Here is a 14,858-nt window from a genome sequence, read left to right as displayed (position 1 = left end):
CGCGCAACCTGGCTCCTGGCGCAGAGGAAGCGGCCTTCAATCTCTTCCAGCCCGGGCTGCCCGCGCTGCAGCGCGCCGAGGTGCTCTTCACGTCCGGCCGCGGTCACGCCATCGACTACGTGAGCTCCGCCGTGCGCATGGAGCACGCCCCGACGCCCGCGCTGCCCGAGGTCAGGACGCGGCCGGGACAGCGGGGAGGCCGGGTGGGATGGGCTTGGCGACCTCAGCGCTGTGGCTTTGTCCCCGCTGTGTCCCGTGCGGCTGCAAAAGCGGCGGTGGGTGCTGCCCGCCCCATGCGGAAGATCGGTGTGGAAGTGCTCGCTCTTCTCTAGCGCAGGTGTGCTTCGTCGGCCGGAGCAACGTGGGCAAGTCGTCGTTGATCCGGGCCTTGTTCTCGCTGGCTCCAGAAGTGGAGGTCAGAGTGTCAAAAACTCCAGTAAGTGCCGTTTATAACTTGTGTTCCTCTAGGCTAAAAGCTGCTGGTTACCCAGGCGGTGTGGCTGAGGAAGAGGCAAAGGCTCGAGTAGAAAGAGAGCTGGCCTGGCTTTTGCCAAGAGAAAGGTGGGAAGCAATCGGCATAGCTCCTCAGCCTTAGTGCGTAACACACCTGGCACGTGGAGTGGTTCCCTTTGGAAAAGAACCCAGATACCTGTGAAGGCATTATTAGCTGATTGTTTTAAAGATAGAACTATAGAGGATTGTGAAAAGAGGAGGAGATGATAGCTTATGTACAGGGTATGGAACAGAGACCACTTCTAGGATATCTCCTAGCTGCCCATCTTAGCATCTCTTTCTTCTTTTTTTCTAAATCCTCTCCCTAGGGCCACACAAAGAAGATGAATTTCTTCAACGTAGGGAAGTACTTCACTTTGGTGGATATGCCAGGGTATGGCTACAATGCCCCAAAAGACTTTGTGGATATGGTGGAGGCTTATCTGCAGGAGCGGCACAAGTAAGGAACTTTACCGCAATGCAGCAATGAGAGATGAATGCCTAATTTGCAGATTCATGTAATCAGATGATAAAATGCCACAGAGGTAGCAGCTTTCAGTGGTCGTGTTGACGAGTCTGAAGTTGTTCCCTGGAAACCTCTGTGGTGACCCTCATTCAGTCACTCACTCATGCTTAGACAGATTGAAACAGTAGAAGAGATGAAGGTGCTGCTCCATGCTGAACTCTCAGCTGCCATGCATGGCTTTTCTTTCTCCAAATCTTGCATTTCTTGTTCTTGCTTATGACTTTGGCAGTAGCACAGCAGGATAAAACAATGGTGCTGACTATTGTTGCCTGTATTTCTGGCAGCTTGAAGAGGACTTTTCTATTAGTCGATGCTGTGGTAGGAATCCAGAGCACAGATCTTATTGCAGTAGAGATGCTGGAGGAGTTTGGGATTCCTTATGTGGTGAGTAATACTTTGTTCTTGATAAGGTGGAAGCAGTATGAAAACTTGACTTGTGTTAGATTACCTTTAGCATATAACTATAAAGGAATGTACCTCCTAACTGAGTTTTTGCAAGCTGTCCTACCTGACTAGTAATACCATCAACTCTGCCTTCTATATTGATAATAAAATAGATCCAAGGTTTGTTTGGGGGCATCTAGGGATTTTTTAAATTTATTTATTGGCATTTTTTTCAGTGCTCAGCTCAAGGAACATGAAAAGGTCTATAGCCTATGCAGGCTGTGGTAGTGTTCTGGTAAACTGTATTATACCACTTCTCCCAATTAGCTGTGACCCAGAATTTTCAGCCTGCCTTGCAAAATGCCCCAGGAACTCTTCCTGATGTTCCAGGCTAGCAGCAAAATCATCTTCTTTTCCTCTCTCAGTCTTCTCTTTCTGGATCCATACAGATGGTGTTAACAAAAATTGACCGAGCTTCCAAGGGACTGTTGTTAAAGAATGTTCTGGGGATCCAGAAGTTTGTAAAGGAGAAAACTCAGGGATGCTTTCCTCAGCTATTCCTAGTCAGGTAATGGTTTTTTTTTCTTGCTGCTGTTCCTTGTGGATGATGATTTGCACTGAAACCAAGCTGCCTTTGTCTGGAACTGTAGCATAGATTGCAGTAGCAATCTATAATTGATTACATTAGAAGTGCTTACTCTATTAATGTTGTATTGCACCATGGGGATAAATTTAATTTGATGCAGCCAGTGGTTGAATTTGCTTGTCTTGCTCCAAGATATGCATCATCAGGCACTGAACATCCCTTTGTTTCCACAGTTCTGTGGAGTTTTCAGGAGTCCACTTGCTAAGGTGTTTTGTAGCCCATGTTACTGGAAACCTGCCTACTGTAGAGGCCAGCTGAAAAGTCTGGCTCCTGATCTGCTCAGCTCATCTGGAACAAAAGGTACCAAAACTAGAGGTCTGGATTTTTTGTCGTAAGAACCTGAAGCACCAAAATTATTTTTGGATAAGCTTGTATAAATTTTTGGCTAAAGTAATGTTTTTAAAGGTAAGCTTTTTGTTTAATAAACTCATTAATTCAGGACATTTGCACTGTGAATGAATCCTGGGTACTACACAAAACCTATGTATTCGTGTCAAGGGAGGAAAAACAAATAATCAGAGAACCTCCAGAGAGAAGCCAGGTTTTAATAAAGTACTCCATCTCCCTTCAGGTAAACATTCAAAAAGTCACTGCTGCCTACCTGAGCTCTGCTGTATTTAGAATACTACAGATAGTAATCTCATTAATAAAAAAGCATTTAGTTTAGAAATGAAAAAAACACAGCAGTGTGTTAAGTGAACTAAACTTGCCTTGTTGAGCTGAATGACACCTAGAAGTTTAAACTAGCACATGGGCACCCTGCCTGTCTAAGGCTATCCAGAGTGAAAACAGTCAATGCTTTGTTTGCAAAAGGCTTTTTGGAAACTTCTTGTATTTTTGCACCTTTGTAACTCCTCTGCATTGTGCATTCTATAGGTTCAGCACGATAGTATGGCTTGCTTGTGTACATCCAGTTGTCCTTGTTCCTGGTGGATGCGGAAAAGGAAACCTACTTTATGGGATCTGCCTTCTGGTTGGCCGTTGGCTTGAAACAGTGGTGATAAATGAACAACATCTAGTGGAACTCTCTCCTCCTGCACCTTATCATCATTCAGTGCTGCATCTGTTTTAAACGTTCTGTTTTAAATCCCACTTGAAGTTCTGCAGCTGCCTGAGTTATCAGAGATGGGTCCATTACCTGCATCTGTCCTGTGCTGGGAGTTGAAGCACAACACTGAGGTCCCACAGCCGCTGTACCTAAAAGCACAATGTGGGGGAAACCGGAGCTTGTACAGAATCTACAAAAAGAACTGCCATTAAATAGCAGTAGTTGTACACAGGAATTTAGACTAAAGCTAGTAAGTGGCTATGTCTTGTCCTGTCTTAAGACTGCCAATTCTGCGTATGCAGTTGTTCAGGTTAACTTACATTAAGTGTTTAAATCTCAAGAAAAGGTAATTCTTTTATAAACCACTCTGAGGCTTGACGGTGGTATTTCTGCTGTTTGCTACATTAAGGAATTTCTTGTAACTCTCAGATTAGACTTGAAGCAAAGTTTGTTTCCAGCAGATGTGTAGGAAGTGGCAAGGTGAGGAATACAGTAGAGAGATGTGGATCTGCAGTTTCTACATGTAAGCAGAGATCAAGCCTGTAATACTCTACTGTTTTGTTTCTAATCCCAAAATACTCCAAAGCAAACTGGCCTGTGGGTGTTTGATTCTAGAAATAAATACAGTAGGATTTAGAGAGATGGAATACGTGCAAGTCAACATTTCAGGAATAAGTGTGTGTTAGTATCTTAAAACCAGTGTCTTTCGAAGGCATCAGTGTAGTCAAAGCTGTAATCTTCAAGGCCTCAGTTTGTTGTGTGCAAGAATCGATGCCTCTGTGACAGGTATGACAGTAAATAAAATCAAGTTAAATTAAGCAGGACTTATATGTTCAAGCATTTTAGTGCATGCTTTGGCTAAACAGGTGTGACACACTGGCAAGCAGACTTTCTTGCCAAGTTCTTAGGAGTGTGCTGTGTTGCTGAAAGAAGAATTGCATTTTCTGAGGCTGTGGACACAAGTTCTCTCTTTCGTTCACTCGCTGATTTGTGGTGGGCCTGGCACCAAACTGAAGGAGATATCCTGAAACGATTCCATGTAACATCTGTTTTATTGCCATCTCATCATTTTACAGCCAGCTGTATCAACACCAAAAGAAGTGTCCTTTCCTTACATGCGCGAGTGATTTTTAATATTGGGTTTGCTAACTACTATGTCTCTTACTGAATTAGCCAAAATGTTAAGCCTGTATGCACTGTTCCATTTTAATACTAATTTAACAGTGTTCAAGCATTTGTTAAATACTTTAACTACTTCAGATATAGCTACTCAAATCTTACATAAGCATAGAAAAATGTTGTTCTCAGTAAAGTAATTATTGAGCAGCCATCAACTATTTAGATGATAATTCATGTTTTTGTATTCTAAGAATCCACTGTGTCATTTGTGCACCATGTGGCTATTTGTGCTGATGCTGTTCCCCAGTGGTTCCTGTGATGAACACAGTGCTGCTGGACTGCCACCCTCACCCCTCAGGCAAGTGGTATCTCCAGCTGGCAGCAGCCACAGAGTGCCTCGGGGAAGGCTGTTTAATCTCAGACACCTGAAAGCAATGTATTCACTTCCTTTGAATTTACTTCTTGAGATCCTTCAGTGTTCCATTTTCTTGACTCTACTGTCCACTGGTTTTGTTTCTCCAGTGTCTTCACCTCAGCTGCACCTTCTTCTTCCTCTTCTTCAGCTTCCTAAGAAAAATCTTCTGAATAGCTTAAGTTACCAAGGTATCATTCCCCATGATGCAAACCAGCAGCCATTACTCTTTCCTAAACTGTAACTGTTCTGTTAAGCACAACAGGTTGCCTGAAAGGTATCTGACACAGCCTAGCAAACAGGAAACCTAAAGCCACTTTGTATATGTCATATTGCTTAATAAAACAGTGGTAACGTTCCACAAAATATTCCCTCATTTAGGAAAAGTCCTAAAGATGTTTTAAAGTGACATCCTCCATTCTCCACAAGAACTCACACAGTTTAGTGCTGAAATTCAAGTGATCTGCCATGATCCATGTATATAGGAGGAGGAATTTACCCAAAATCATACTGAAAAACTAAGTCAAGATGAAACAGCAGTGGATCTCTGCAGAGCCTCTTCCTGGCAGGGCATGGAACTAGGTACTGTAACTGCAGCACTTACCTTATATTGTCAAATTTCATCTTCAGCCTTTCCTGGACAGACCTAGGCATCAGCAAAAGCTTGTGTCTTCTTGCCCAAGTCAGTGACATGCTGAAAAGGAATTTGGAGCATTTATTTAAGATCCTTTTTCCATAAAACCTTGTCACAAAGTGGTCTGCACTCTTTCAATGCCTTGCTACCAGCAAGAAAGCTCCACTGACATTCCAGTACTACTTTTCCTAAAATGAAAGTCAGAGACTGAAACTGATTGTGAGATTTGATTTAGCATATCCACTGCTTTTCTTATCTGCAGAATCCCTAGATTTATACTCATTATGATACTACAAGTGCACAGGAACTGTCAGCTTGTGACCTGAAAGTCACAAATCAACTGCTAACCAGAGGCAGATGCTCTATTGGCAGTCTCCTAATCACTCCCTACAGGGATAAGTGTGCCGCCTTTGCAAGCTTTGGGACAAGGGAAGAGGCCAGTAAGAGTAGCACTGTGATACGAGTGCTACAGACCATTCAGCAAGGATCTTGAGAGTAAGGAGCATAGCAGATCCTGGACATAGAATCTATGACATAAGCATACTGAGAAAACTCTGCAGGATCCCATGGAAAGTGTTTCTGAAGGGCAAAGACGCTCAGGAAAGCTGGCAGGTCTTCAATGAGAGCATCCTCCAAGTGCAAGAACTGGTCAGGGCAGAAGAAGAAGGCGCTCTAAGAGAATGGTTAGGCACAACAAGATGGCAGCCCCCGCGGGAGGCGTGGCGGAGCAACCGGAAGGTCTTCCGCCCCGGCCGGAAGCGGTGGCGGGCTGTGGCGGCCATGGCTGACGAGGAAGAGGATGCGCCGGTGAGCGGCGGGGGTTGCGGGTTGTTTGCGTGGGGTGAGCGGCCACGCGTCTACCCCTAGGGCGGGAGGGGGCTCACCGTCTAACGGCCTCCTTCCTCCGCTTTGTCCCTCCAGTTTGAGGAGGACTCCGAGGAAGCCGGCGGCGGACTGGACGGCGGGCAAGGCAAGAGGAAGAGGCTCTTCTCTAAAGAACGTGAGTCCAGGCGGGGGCAGCCGGGGCGGTGCGTTACCCGCCGTGCCAGCTGCCCCGCGGCCGGTAAAGCGTTCGGTGCGGGGCCGGCCCAGCGTGCTGCTGTCTGACATCCCGTTCTGTGCGCGCTCCTGGGATTTTGTTGGCTTCTGCCTACGTGTTCCCTTGCATTCCTGCCTGCCGGGGGTGGGTACCGTCCTGCTGCGGTGGCTGGGCGGGAGCTCAGGATGGGAGCGTTGCTGATGTGCTGAGCAGACGGAGGCCTCACGCTATGTGTCTTCCTGCAGTAAGATGCATGATGTACGGATTCGGGGATGACCAGAACCCTTACACAGAATCTGTGGACATTCTTGAGGACCTGGTGATAGAATTTATCACGGAAATGGTAAGTTAGCCTTAGCTGGTGTACTGAAGGCAGGTCTGTTCAGCTTTGGAAAAGAAGACTGAGGGAGGATCTGATCAATGTCTATAAATATCTAAGGTGCAGGAGGTAAAGAGACAAGGCATTTCAATGGTGTGTGGCAATAGGACAAAGGGAAATGGCCACAAACTAGACTATAGGAGCTTCTGCACAAATGTGTGCAGAACTTCTTCATAATGAGGGTGACGGAGCACTGGAACAGGCTGCCCAGAGGGATTGTGGAGTCTCCTTCTCTGGAGATATTCAGGACCCACCCGGACTCCTACCTGTGCAATCTGGTCTAGGGAGCCTGCTTTGGTTCCCTCTGCTTCAATGATAGTGTTATCCCAGGCAAAAACTCAAGTGCTGCTAGGAAGAAATCTAAACTCAGATGTTGCTCTTTGAATATTAAGACAAAATTAATGCATTTTATTTCACATGGATTTAGGGCAGCGTTTGGAGCCTTTAAGTAGCAGCTAGGGGAAAAAATCCACAGCTGACTTTGAGGTGTCCTGTGGCATCACTATGTGTTCTGCTAGCAAATGGTTCAGTTTTGAAAGGTTGTATGCTTCTTGTGTTCTCTCAGTGCCTTTACACCGATGGGAATGCAATCCCATGCCATAAAATAAATGCAGACATCTGGGCCCTAAAGCTGATCCAGACACATGTGAACACTTGTGATAAAAAAGAACAGAAAATAAGTGGTAGTGTTTGTGGATCCCTTCTCATGAGAAGTTAGCCTTGCCTACCCTCAGCAGAACACCAGAGTGTCGTCTGATGCAGGTACTGCACACTGCATGCAGACTCTGCTTGATGCTGTTGATCCTCAAACACTCTGCAGATCAGGTGTCTCCTCTCCAGTCTGGCTTCAGTTCCAAAGGCATTCCTGTAGTGTGTGTAAAATGGTACCCAATGCATATGAGGTACTGCACTTGTAAGTTCTTCTGGAACTTGGATGGCAATGCCCAGATCCTGCACTTGCTGCTTATAGACTATTAAAAATGACAGGAAATACAGTGGGATTGAGATCTGAAAAAAACTAAAAGGGGCAGAGGAACACTGATTTTTCTCTCTTGCAGACACACAAGGCCATGTCAATTGGACGGCAGGGCCGTGTACAGGTTGAGGACATCGTCTTCCTAATCCGCAAGGATCCCCGGAAGTTTGCCAGAGTTAAAGACCTTCTGACTATGAATGAAGAACTGAAACGTGCCAGAAAGGCCTTTGATGAAGCAAACTATGGATCTTGATGCTGCATACAGGCTCCACGGGGGCGTGCTGTGGGCTCCTGTAAGAAGAAATGTCACATGTGTTGCTTTCAGGAGTTTATTTGAGATGGAGATCATTGCTGCTGGGATATCTGCCCTGCCTCTCAGCCTCTTGTGGTAGGCATTCAAGCAGCCAGGTGTTTCCTGATTGCACGTGTTATTCCTAACGTCTTTTTATACTGTTCTGTGAATTTGAGAAATGAGCTCTAAGGATTCTTTAAAGGTGAGAAGTCTGTTTGCAGTAGGACTGTTGAATTGGGCATCTAGCAGGCCCATGACAAGTTCTTCTTTACTTTGGTTATTGCTAGGTATTCTGTTGACAAGAAACCTGGAAACTAGATCTTGGTTAACCGGACAAACAAAGTTTTCAAGCCCAAACTATTAAAAATTCTGCTCTGTATATAATCCTTGAATAAAGCAACTCAAATCTGTGCCCACTCTTCAGAGACTGAACTTATATTGATCAGTTAACACAGGGCATATAAAAAAGTGCAGGCTCTTCTAGCATCTCATGGGCTCTGAAGCGCTGTTTCTGTCCTAGTAGACACAGCTCTGCTGTTTTCTACCGTACGTTTAGAGAACTGAAATTAACCTGTTCCAGGTTTACTTGCTCTTAGACCCCTTCCTTGCCCCTGTTGGGCAGATACTCCGCTATAAAGCTGATTTGACTTCATTCAAAGAAGTTTTTCAAACAAATAACCCCAAGATCGGGATCACCAAGTAATTACAAATAAGAGCCCGATGGAAAGCACTAAGCATGTGAAATGATGCTAGAGCAAGCAATAAATATGTGCTGGAATTGCTACACTTTGCTTTGCCAAGCAGGCAAAAATTGCACACTGAAAAGACTTCAGGACACAGGAGGACTTGTTCACAGGTAGGTTTACTCTTGCAGACTCTGGCTGTGCTTTGCCCTATTTCTGAAGCAGCAGGATTTGATTAACTTCTTTTCAGGACAAGGATAACAAGTGTAGAACAGTGAAAACACTGAAAGTCAACGCTGTTGTCTGTACAAACTGCAAGAGAGGAGTATAACACTTTGTGGAGAAGGGGCAGATCTTTAGGCCTGAGCAGCAGCAAGTGATCAGCTGCAGCCTTCTGCCTTGGGTGGTAATTTAGTGCTGTCGAATGCACAGCACAAATAACAGGTGGTCCCAGCAATAGAGAAAAGGCACCGAGTAGGAAATAACTCAAAGATGCAGTCCTTGGACAAGGCCAGGTAAAGGGATAAAGATTACTCATCTGTTTTGAATGCTGTTCCATAAAAAAGAAAAGAAAAAAACTTTTACAAAAATAAGATAGTTATTCCTTTGTTAGCAGAAGTTGGTGTATGAGGTACCAAGACACTTAGAGGCGTTCCGAGTTCTACTTAGAAAAACAAGACATGTTTCTTCTTCCCAGTCCAGAATCAGACACCCATTGCTGCAAAAATAGAATCAATATCCACATTCTCAGAATCTTTGTGCACAGACTTGGGGCTTTCTTTTAACGGCAGCTGTTGAGGAGTCTCTGCTGTACTTTGTTTCACAGAAGCTGTATGAATGATGGGACATCCTTGCCAACTTGAAGGTCTCACGATGGGTGAAACACTGCTCACATGGTCCCCAAAAAGCTCAGAATGTTTTTGCTGAACAGTCTTCAGAATTCTCTTAGAGCACTTGGAGAATTTCGCCCTCCTCTGAAAGAACCATGCCCCATGGTACTGCCTTAGCCAGCGCATGTTCTGTGAGCCACACAGGAGGTATTTACAGAGCGTTGTTTTGACACAGCACAGTTTCTTCTGCAAGCTTAAGAGAAGGAAGATGTACAAAAGAGAACTTTAATAGCTGTTACTATTCTGGTGTTTTCAGAGATGTAGATATGGGCATCCTCTACCATTTTATTTGTCATACCCTGGAAATGCAACAGCATCTTGTACAGTGGTAGCCATAGCATTCTGAAGAAATCTGATGCCCTTTACATCATCTAGCACCATTATACACACACACAATCTAAGCTGCATTTTCGTCCCCCCTCTTTATGACGTATTCATGCACTTATTAACTTTTTAAATCCTCTCACAAGTAAAGCTAAACAGATTATTCATATCAGCAGTTCTAGTGACCTGAAGGTGTGATCATGCTCAAGCTCAAAAAAAATAGGTTAGACAACAGTATTTCTTTGCATTGTAGCAAAACGTGTGGAGTTAAACTGTAAAAAGTCAGATCCAGAACCCCCAGACTCAGGAAAAATACCTGCATCCTTGTGACTCCACGTGGTGCAGCCGATTGCTTTTCAACAACTTGCTGCGCAGAAAATAAGCTGCTGATTTGAGTTTGTTGCCTTTGCACCACAGAATAGCTTTTCTGAGTGCCTCCGACAGCTCACCAAAAGATGCAGCTGTTCGAAACATCTGTACGAGAGGCCCAGCATGCTGCAATTTTGCCACAGAAGAGGAAAGTGACACTGATGCTTCTTTAAAAGGTTTTGATGTCATGCATCTACCCTGAAACAAAGAATAACAAAAACAGTTGGGTTTCTAAAAACATGAGGTGCCTGATCCTCTGCTGGAGAGGAGCAAAGCACTGTGTTTTGCATTTCTTAAGGAGAGACGCACAATGGGCATTTATATTCCTGTCTACTGACTTCCTCTTTGGTCACTTCACTTGACATACCAACAAATGCTTTCATAACAGAATGACCTGTTTGACAAATAACATAAAGCAAGGGAAGGGGACATTTTCCATCATTTAGGTATCACATTTCAAATGCTAGGCTCTTTAGAGATAGAGATAATAAATAAAATAACAAAAACAAAGAAAAGCAAACTTGTGTAAAATGGTGGCATACAAACCCCTTGTATTGGAGGTCTGGATGGTCTAAGCAAACTCTTCACATCAAACCACAGGTGGTTCCCTACAGAAAGAGAAGAGTTCCCATTAAGCAAAGAGTTTTAGGACCTTGCACAAAGACACTGTAATGCTTTGCCCTGCTGAGCTCTCAGCTCTCCCACTGTCTCAGCAGACTCATGCCTATACTCAGCACTTCCAAGCATTTCATCATCTTGTGTGGCAACTAGCAAGGGATGAAGAAGATGCAGATTTACAGATGGCTATAAGGGTGAGCTTGCATGTATAAAAGCTTCATGCACATATCCAGATGCCTGACTGCAAGAGAGGACTGCTAGTTCTGGGCTACATGTCCCCTATATTATAATGTTACATACTCTTGTGTGCACTTTGCATCCCTCACTGTACTTGGGCCCCATGTATACAGAAGCAAGAAAATACAGGACACGCATACAGCATTCATTACCTGCTTCTCTCTTTGCTGTGTTGTTTAAAAACAATTCCCCTTCTTTCCCAGTACTGACATTATCTACAGCTTTATAAAATCAAGGGTGCATGCAGCATTCTCCTCCTCTTCCAAGGACAAGAGAGGGGAGTTTGTACCAGAACCACACTCCATGGGTAGCAGGAAGTGTTTGGCTCTGTTGGACAAAGCCGTAGCCAGTCTCAGATCTCAGAAACCAGTAGGTGCTGTGGCAAAAGGCTTTACCTCTGCTGTCTCTGGTTGCCAGAACGGGTTCTCCAATGTCATCTGCAGGGATGCTGTGGTTTTTCACAGCACTCGCGGAGGTCACAAAACCTCTCTTTTTCCCAACCTTTGACACTGCCTCTGACGTGGTTGGGAAGAGCTTCTTCAGCCAGCTGGTAGGTCTTTTTGCTGTAAGCATTTTAGCTTTTTGTTTCTTCACCTCAGAAGAAAGGTTAACTCCAAGAAAGCTACTGATAGCAGAAGGAAAGGTAAATCCCTTGATGTAAGGCATCTGCTGGGTCTCAGACACGAGATGAAGTGATGTTGATAGCACGCCATACAGAGAGATGAGGCTCTGCAGTACACACCTGTATTGAATCCTGAAGGGAGAAGACAAAGGTGTAGACTCTCCCTTAGCAAGAACTTGTGCTTATACTCAGGAACAATTGCCTTGAATTCAAGGGGAAGAGCTGATTTAAAAAAAAACGAAACATTTCAAACTGCCCTTTCCCTTTGTTCTCCCTTCAATAGAGGCACTTCTCTTTACATTCCATCACATTTTCCTTTAATCTAGGCTGAGCCTCTCCTGCCAAAACACCTTCCATCTTTCAGGCACATTCATGACCACAGCACAGGACTGATGTGACTGGTCCTACAGCTTTGTAGAGTGCAGGCTCTCACATCATGCACAAATCATTTCACAAGAGGTCTTCCTAATAAGCAGTGCACTAATAAGCACTGATGCTCTGTGTTTGCTGGGGAAAAAGAGACTTCTTATGTGAAAAACAATTTTAGTGAGTTCTTGTGCACAGTCCTGTTACTTCCTCAGTTACAAGCAGCAGATACTTTCTTAGTGCTGCTCTGACCAGAACAATGATTTTCCTGGAAAATTATTAGGAGCAACTTTATCACAGCCTTTCCATGTCAGCATGAGGCAGATGTACTGCTTGCTGCAGAGTACCAGATGTCAGTGTCTGGCAGGCTAGCAGCAATGCTGTGTTTTTATTAGCACTCCATAAAGCTTACGATGAACAAAGAACAAAGCCTTCCAAAACAGCACTCTCCACTCACACAACTCTTCAGGTGCTAGAATCGAGTCCAAAAGGATGGAGGGATCTCTGATTTATAAGATTTATAATATTTTTCCTCTCTCCTCCTAGCTGAATAAAGCTCACTCAGCAGCAATGCTCTAATCACAAGCTTTCTCCCTGACAGGCATGTCAAAAAGACAGCAAAGGACTCTGAAATATACAAACCATAGCCGGCTCAACAAGCCTGAAGCCACGGTGTTCAAAAGTATGAATTCTTCTGAACAGAGATGTTTAACAGACAAGCTGAAGATTACACTAGTTAAGGTTAAAGAATAAACAGTATGTAATGAAACTTGCTGAGCACACCAATTACAGGCAATTCACAAGGCAATATCCTGAATAATTTTGGAGATACGTATCCAAATTTTGGGATGCTCAAGGCTGGAACAGCAGCCAGCCAACAGCCTGAGGTTCCTACCTAATAACTTGAAAATAAGATGTCTGGCTATCAAAGAATCTTTAAGCTGCACAAATGAATTGCACAGTGGAGTCCACCAGCAACACAGAGCCTATAGCAGACCTTACTTTGGCCTCATGAAGTGCTGCCAGTGAACTGTAAGAATGTTTATATAGTGAAAAAAGGATACAGAAATGCTTTACAGCAACAGTCTAGCAGACGCAGTATGAGCTTACAGCCTCCCAGCACCTTCACGGCCACCGTTTCCAGCATAGGCTGGCTGGGAACTAAGCATTCTGCTTGGGCCTCGGCTTTATTTTTCCTGTGACAAGACAAGGGCGAGTAGACGTCTGTGATCTAGCATCTCCTCCTTCAGTTCTGTAGGCTGATCAATGGGTAGTATTGCATACAGGGACATGTATGCAATACTTACCTGGGAATCAGTTCTGCCAGGGTTTCAATGCAGCCCACCAAGTTCATTTTCCACAGGCGCTTCAAGCATTGTTCCACCTAGGAAAAAAAAGAGGAAAAAAAAGAAGAAAAAAAAGGAAAGTCCTTCAGCTGGTGTTCTGAGAGATGCAAATGCCCCTGTCTAAGAGCAGTCAGTATTTTAAGTGACACCTTCCCCTTATCAGTTTAATAGCAAATTGCAGGTTTGTGTGATGCAGTCATGTTCCCATATCTGCACTGTGCAGAAGAGACCCCTTTATCACCTTAATGTGAACAGGGAATTAAGAGCAGGTCACTGTTCATTGGCACTGCATGGTTTCTCCTGCAGCATATAAATGGAGTTCAAGAGCATTTAGACAATGCTCTGAGGCATACGGTCTGATTTTTGGGTGGTCCTGCATGGAGCCAGGAGTTGGACTCAATGATCCTTATGGGTCCCTTACAACCCATGATATTCTATGTCTCTGTGATAATGCAGCATGATGATGATATGGGGATAAAGTACAGAGGTTTCTCAAATATTAGCAATGGATGTATGGAACGTGTTTGGGATTTAACTACTCTTTCAAAAACAATACAGAACAAATGAATCAAGAAGGTAAGAACGATTGCTGTTGTATTTCAGCATAGTTATTTGAAGACTATGGCAATCCCTTTACTACAGAACTGCTAAAGAGTTCAGCTTCTGCTTTAGGAGAGGCAGTGCCCAACAGAGCAGCCTGCAGTTGTTCTTCCACACGCAAACCTCCCCCCTCCCAACTGAATCAAATAGCACAAGGCTCCAAGACACACCAGCTGAAATAAAGCTCTGCTTTGCATGAGCATGAGTCCCAGGTCTATTCCGGGACCAGTGCATGGCGTGCACAAACCATCCCTGGTTTTGCACTTGGGCTGGAGGAATCCCAGGCATCAAGGAGCAGACCTTGAGAGCAGCCCTGCAGAGAAGGACCTGGGGGTCCTGACAGATGAAAAGCTTAACACGAGCCAGCAGTGTGCTCTTGCAGCTTGGAAAGCAAATGGTATCCTGGGCTGCATCAGAAGAGGGGTGGCCAGCAGGGACTGGGAGGTGATTGTCCCTCTCTACTCTGCCCTTGTGAGGCCTCATTTGCAGTACTGCGTCCAGGTCTGGAGCCCACCGTACAAGAAAAACAGGGAGCTGTTGGAGAGGGTCCAGAGGAGAGCCACAATGATCAGGGTGCTGGAGCACCTCCCCTATGAAGACAGGCTTGTTCAGCCTGGAGAAAAGAAGGCTGCGGTACGACCTAATCACAGCATTTCAGTACCTAAAGGCAGCCTACAAACAGGAGGGGAATCAAGTCTTTGAAAGGGTAGATAACAGCAGTTTTTGGTTTGAAGTTGAGGGAGGGAAGATTTAGGTTGGATGTCAGGGGGAAGTTCTTTACAGAGAGAGTGGTGAGGTGCTGGAACAGGCTGCCCAGGGAGGTTGTGGATGCCCCATTCCTAGAGGTGTTCAAGGC

General features: G+C 44.7%; 3 protein-coding genes across 4 annotated transcripts; 2 read left to right on the top strand and 1 right to left on the bottom strand.

The window, feature by feature from the left end:
- Window positions 1–2: 2 nt before the first annotated feature.
- Window positions 3–4,426, top strand: GTPBP8 (GTP binding protein 8 (putative); the record flags this gene model as incomplete). The annotated part of the gene is made up of 7 exons (XM_003202746.3): window positions 3–170; window positions 338–436; window positions 822–952; window positions 1,303–1,402; window positions 1,852–1,970; window positions 2,222–2,348; window positions 2,925–4,426. Coding segments are annotated over 6 exons (702 nt in total), but the record flags the coding sequence as incomplete, so codon positions are not given.
- A 1,615-nt stretch (window positions 4,427–6,041) lies between these two features.
- Window positions 6,042–8,359, top strand: TAF13 (TATA-box binding protein associated factor 13). The gene is made up of 4 exons (XM_010719558.3): window positions 6,042–6,068; window positions 6,183–6,261; window positions 6,546–6,643; window positions 7,738–8,359. Exons 1-4 carry the CDS (start codon window positions 6,042–6,044, stop codon window positions 7,906–7,908), a joined length of 375 nt encoding a protein of 124 aa, XP_010717860.1. The 3' UTR covers window positions 7,909–8,359.
- Window positions 8,360–8,791: 432 nt separating this feature from the next.
- NEPRO (nucleolus and neural progenitor protein) lies at window positions 8,792–14,270 on the bottom strand. 2 transcript variants are annotated; one of them, XM_031556110.1, is made up of 7 exons: window positions 13,364–14,270; window positions 13,121–13,252; window positions 12,699–12,776; window positions 11,464–11,822; window positions 10,760–10,821; window positions 10,161–10,411; window positions 8,792–9,713 (listed from the first exon to the last, which is right to left on the bottom strand). In XM_031556110.1, exons 1-7 carry the CDS (start codon window positions 13,408–13,410, stop codon window positions 9,335–9,337), a joined length of 1,308 nt encoding a protein of 435 aa, XP_031411970.1. In that variant the 5' UTR covers window positions 13,411–14,270; the 3' UTR covers window positions 8,792–9,334. The 2 variants fall into 2 exon arrangements, with proteins under 2 accessions (XP_031411970.1, XP_031411975.1); XM_031556115.1 differs by lacking the exons at window positions 12,699–12,776; window positions 13,121–13,252 and having other exon boundaries at window positions 13,364–14,269.
- Window positions 14,271–14,858: the final 588 nt, after the last annotated feature.

The sequence above is a fragment of the Meleagris gallopavo genome, chromosome 1 (genome assembly GCF_000146605.3).
Source record: "Meleagris gallopavo isolate NT-WF06-2002-E0010 breed Aviagen turkey brand Nicholas breeding stock chromosome 1, Turkey_5.1, whole genome shotgun sequence".
NCBI classification, from domain to species: Eukaryota; Metazoa; Chordata; class Aves; order Galliformes; family Phasianidae; genus Meleagris; species Meleagris gallopavo.
The sequence above is the reverse complement of the archived record's forward strand: the minus strand, read 5'-3'. Positions and strand labels throughout refer to the sequence as shown.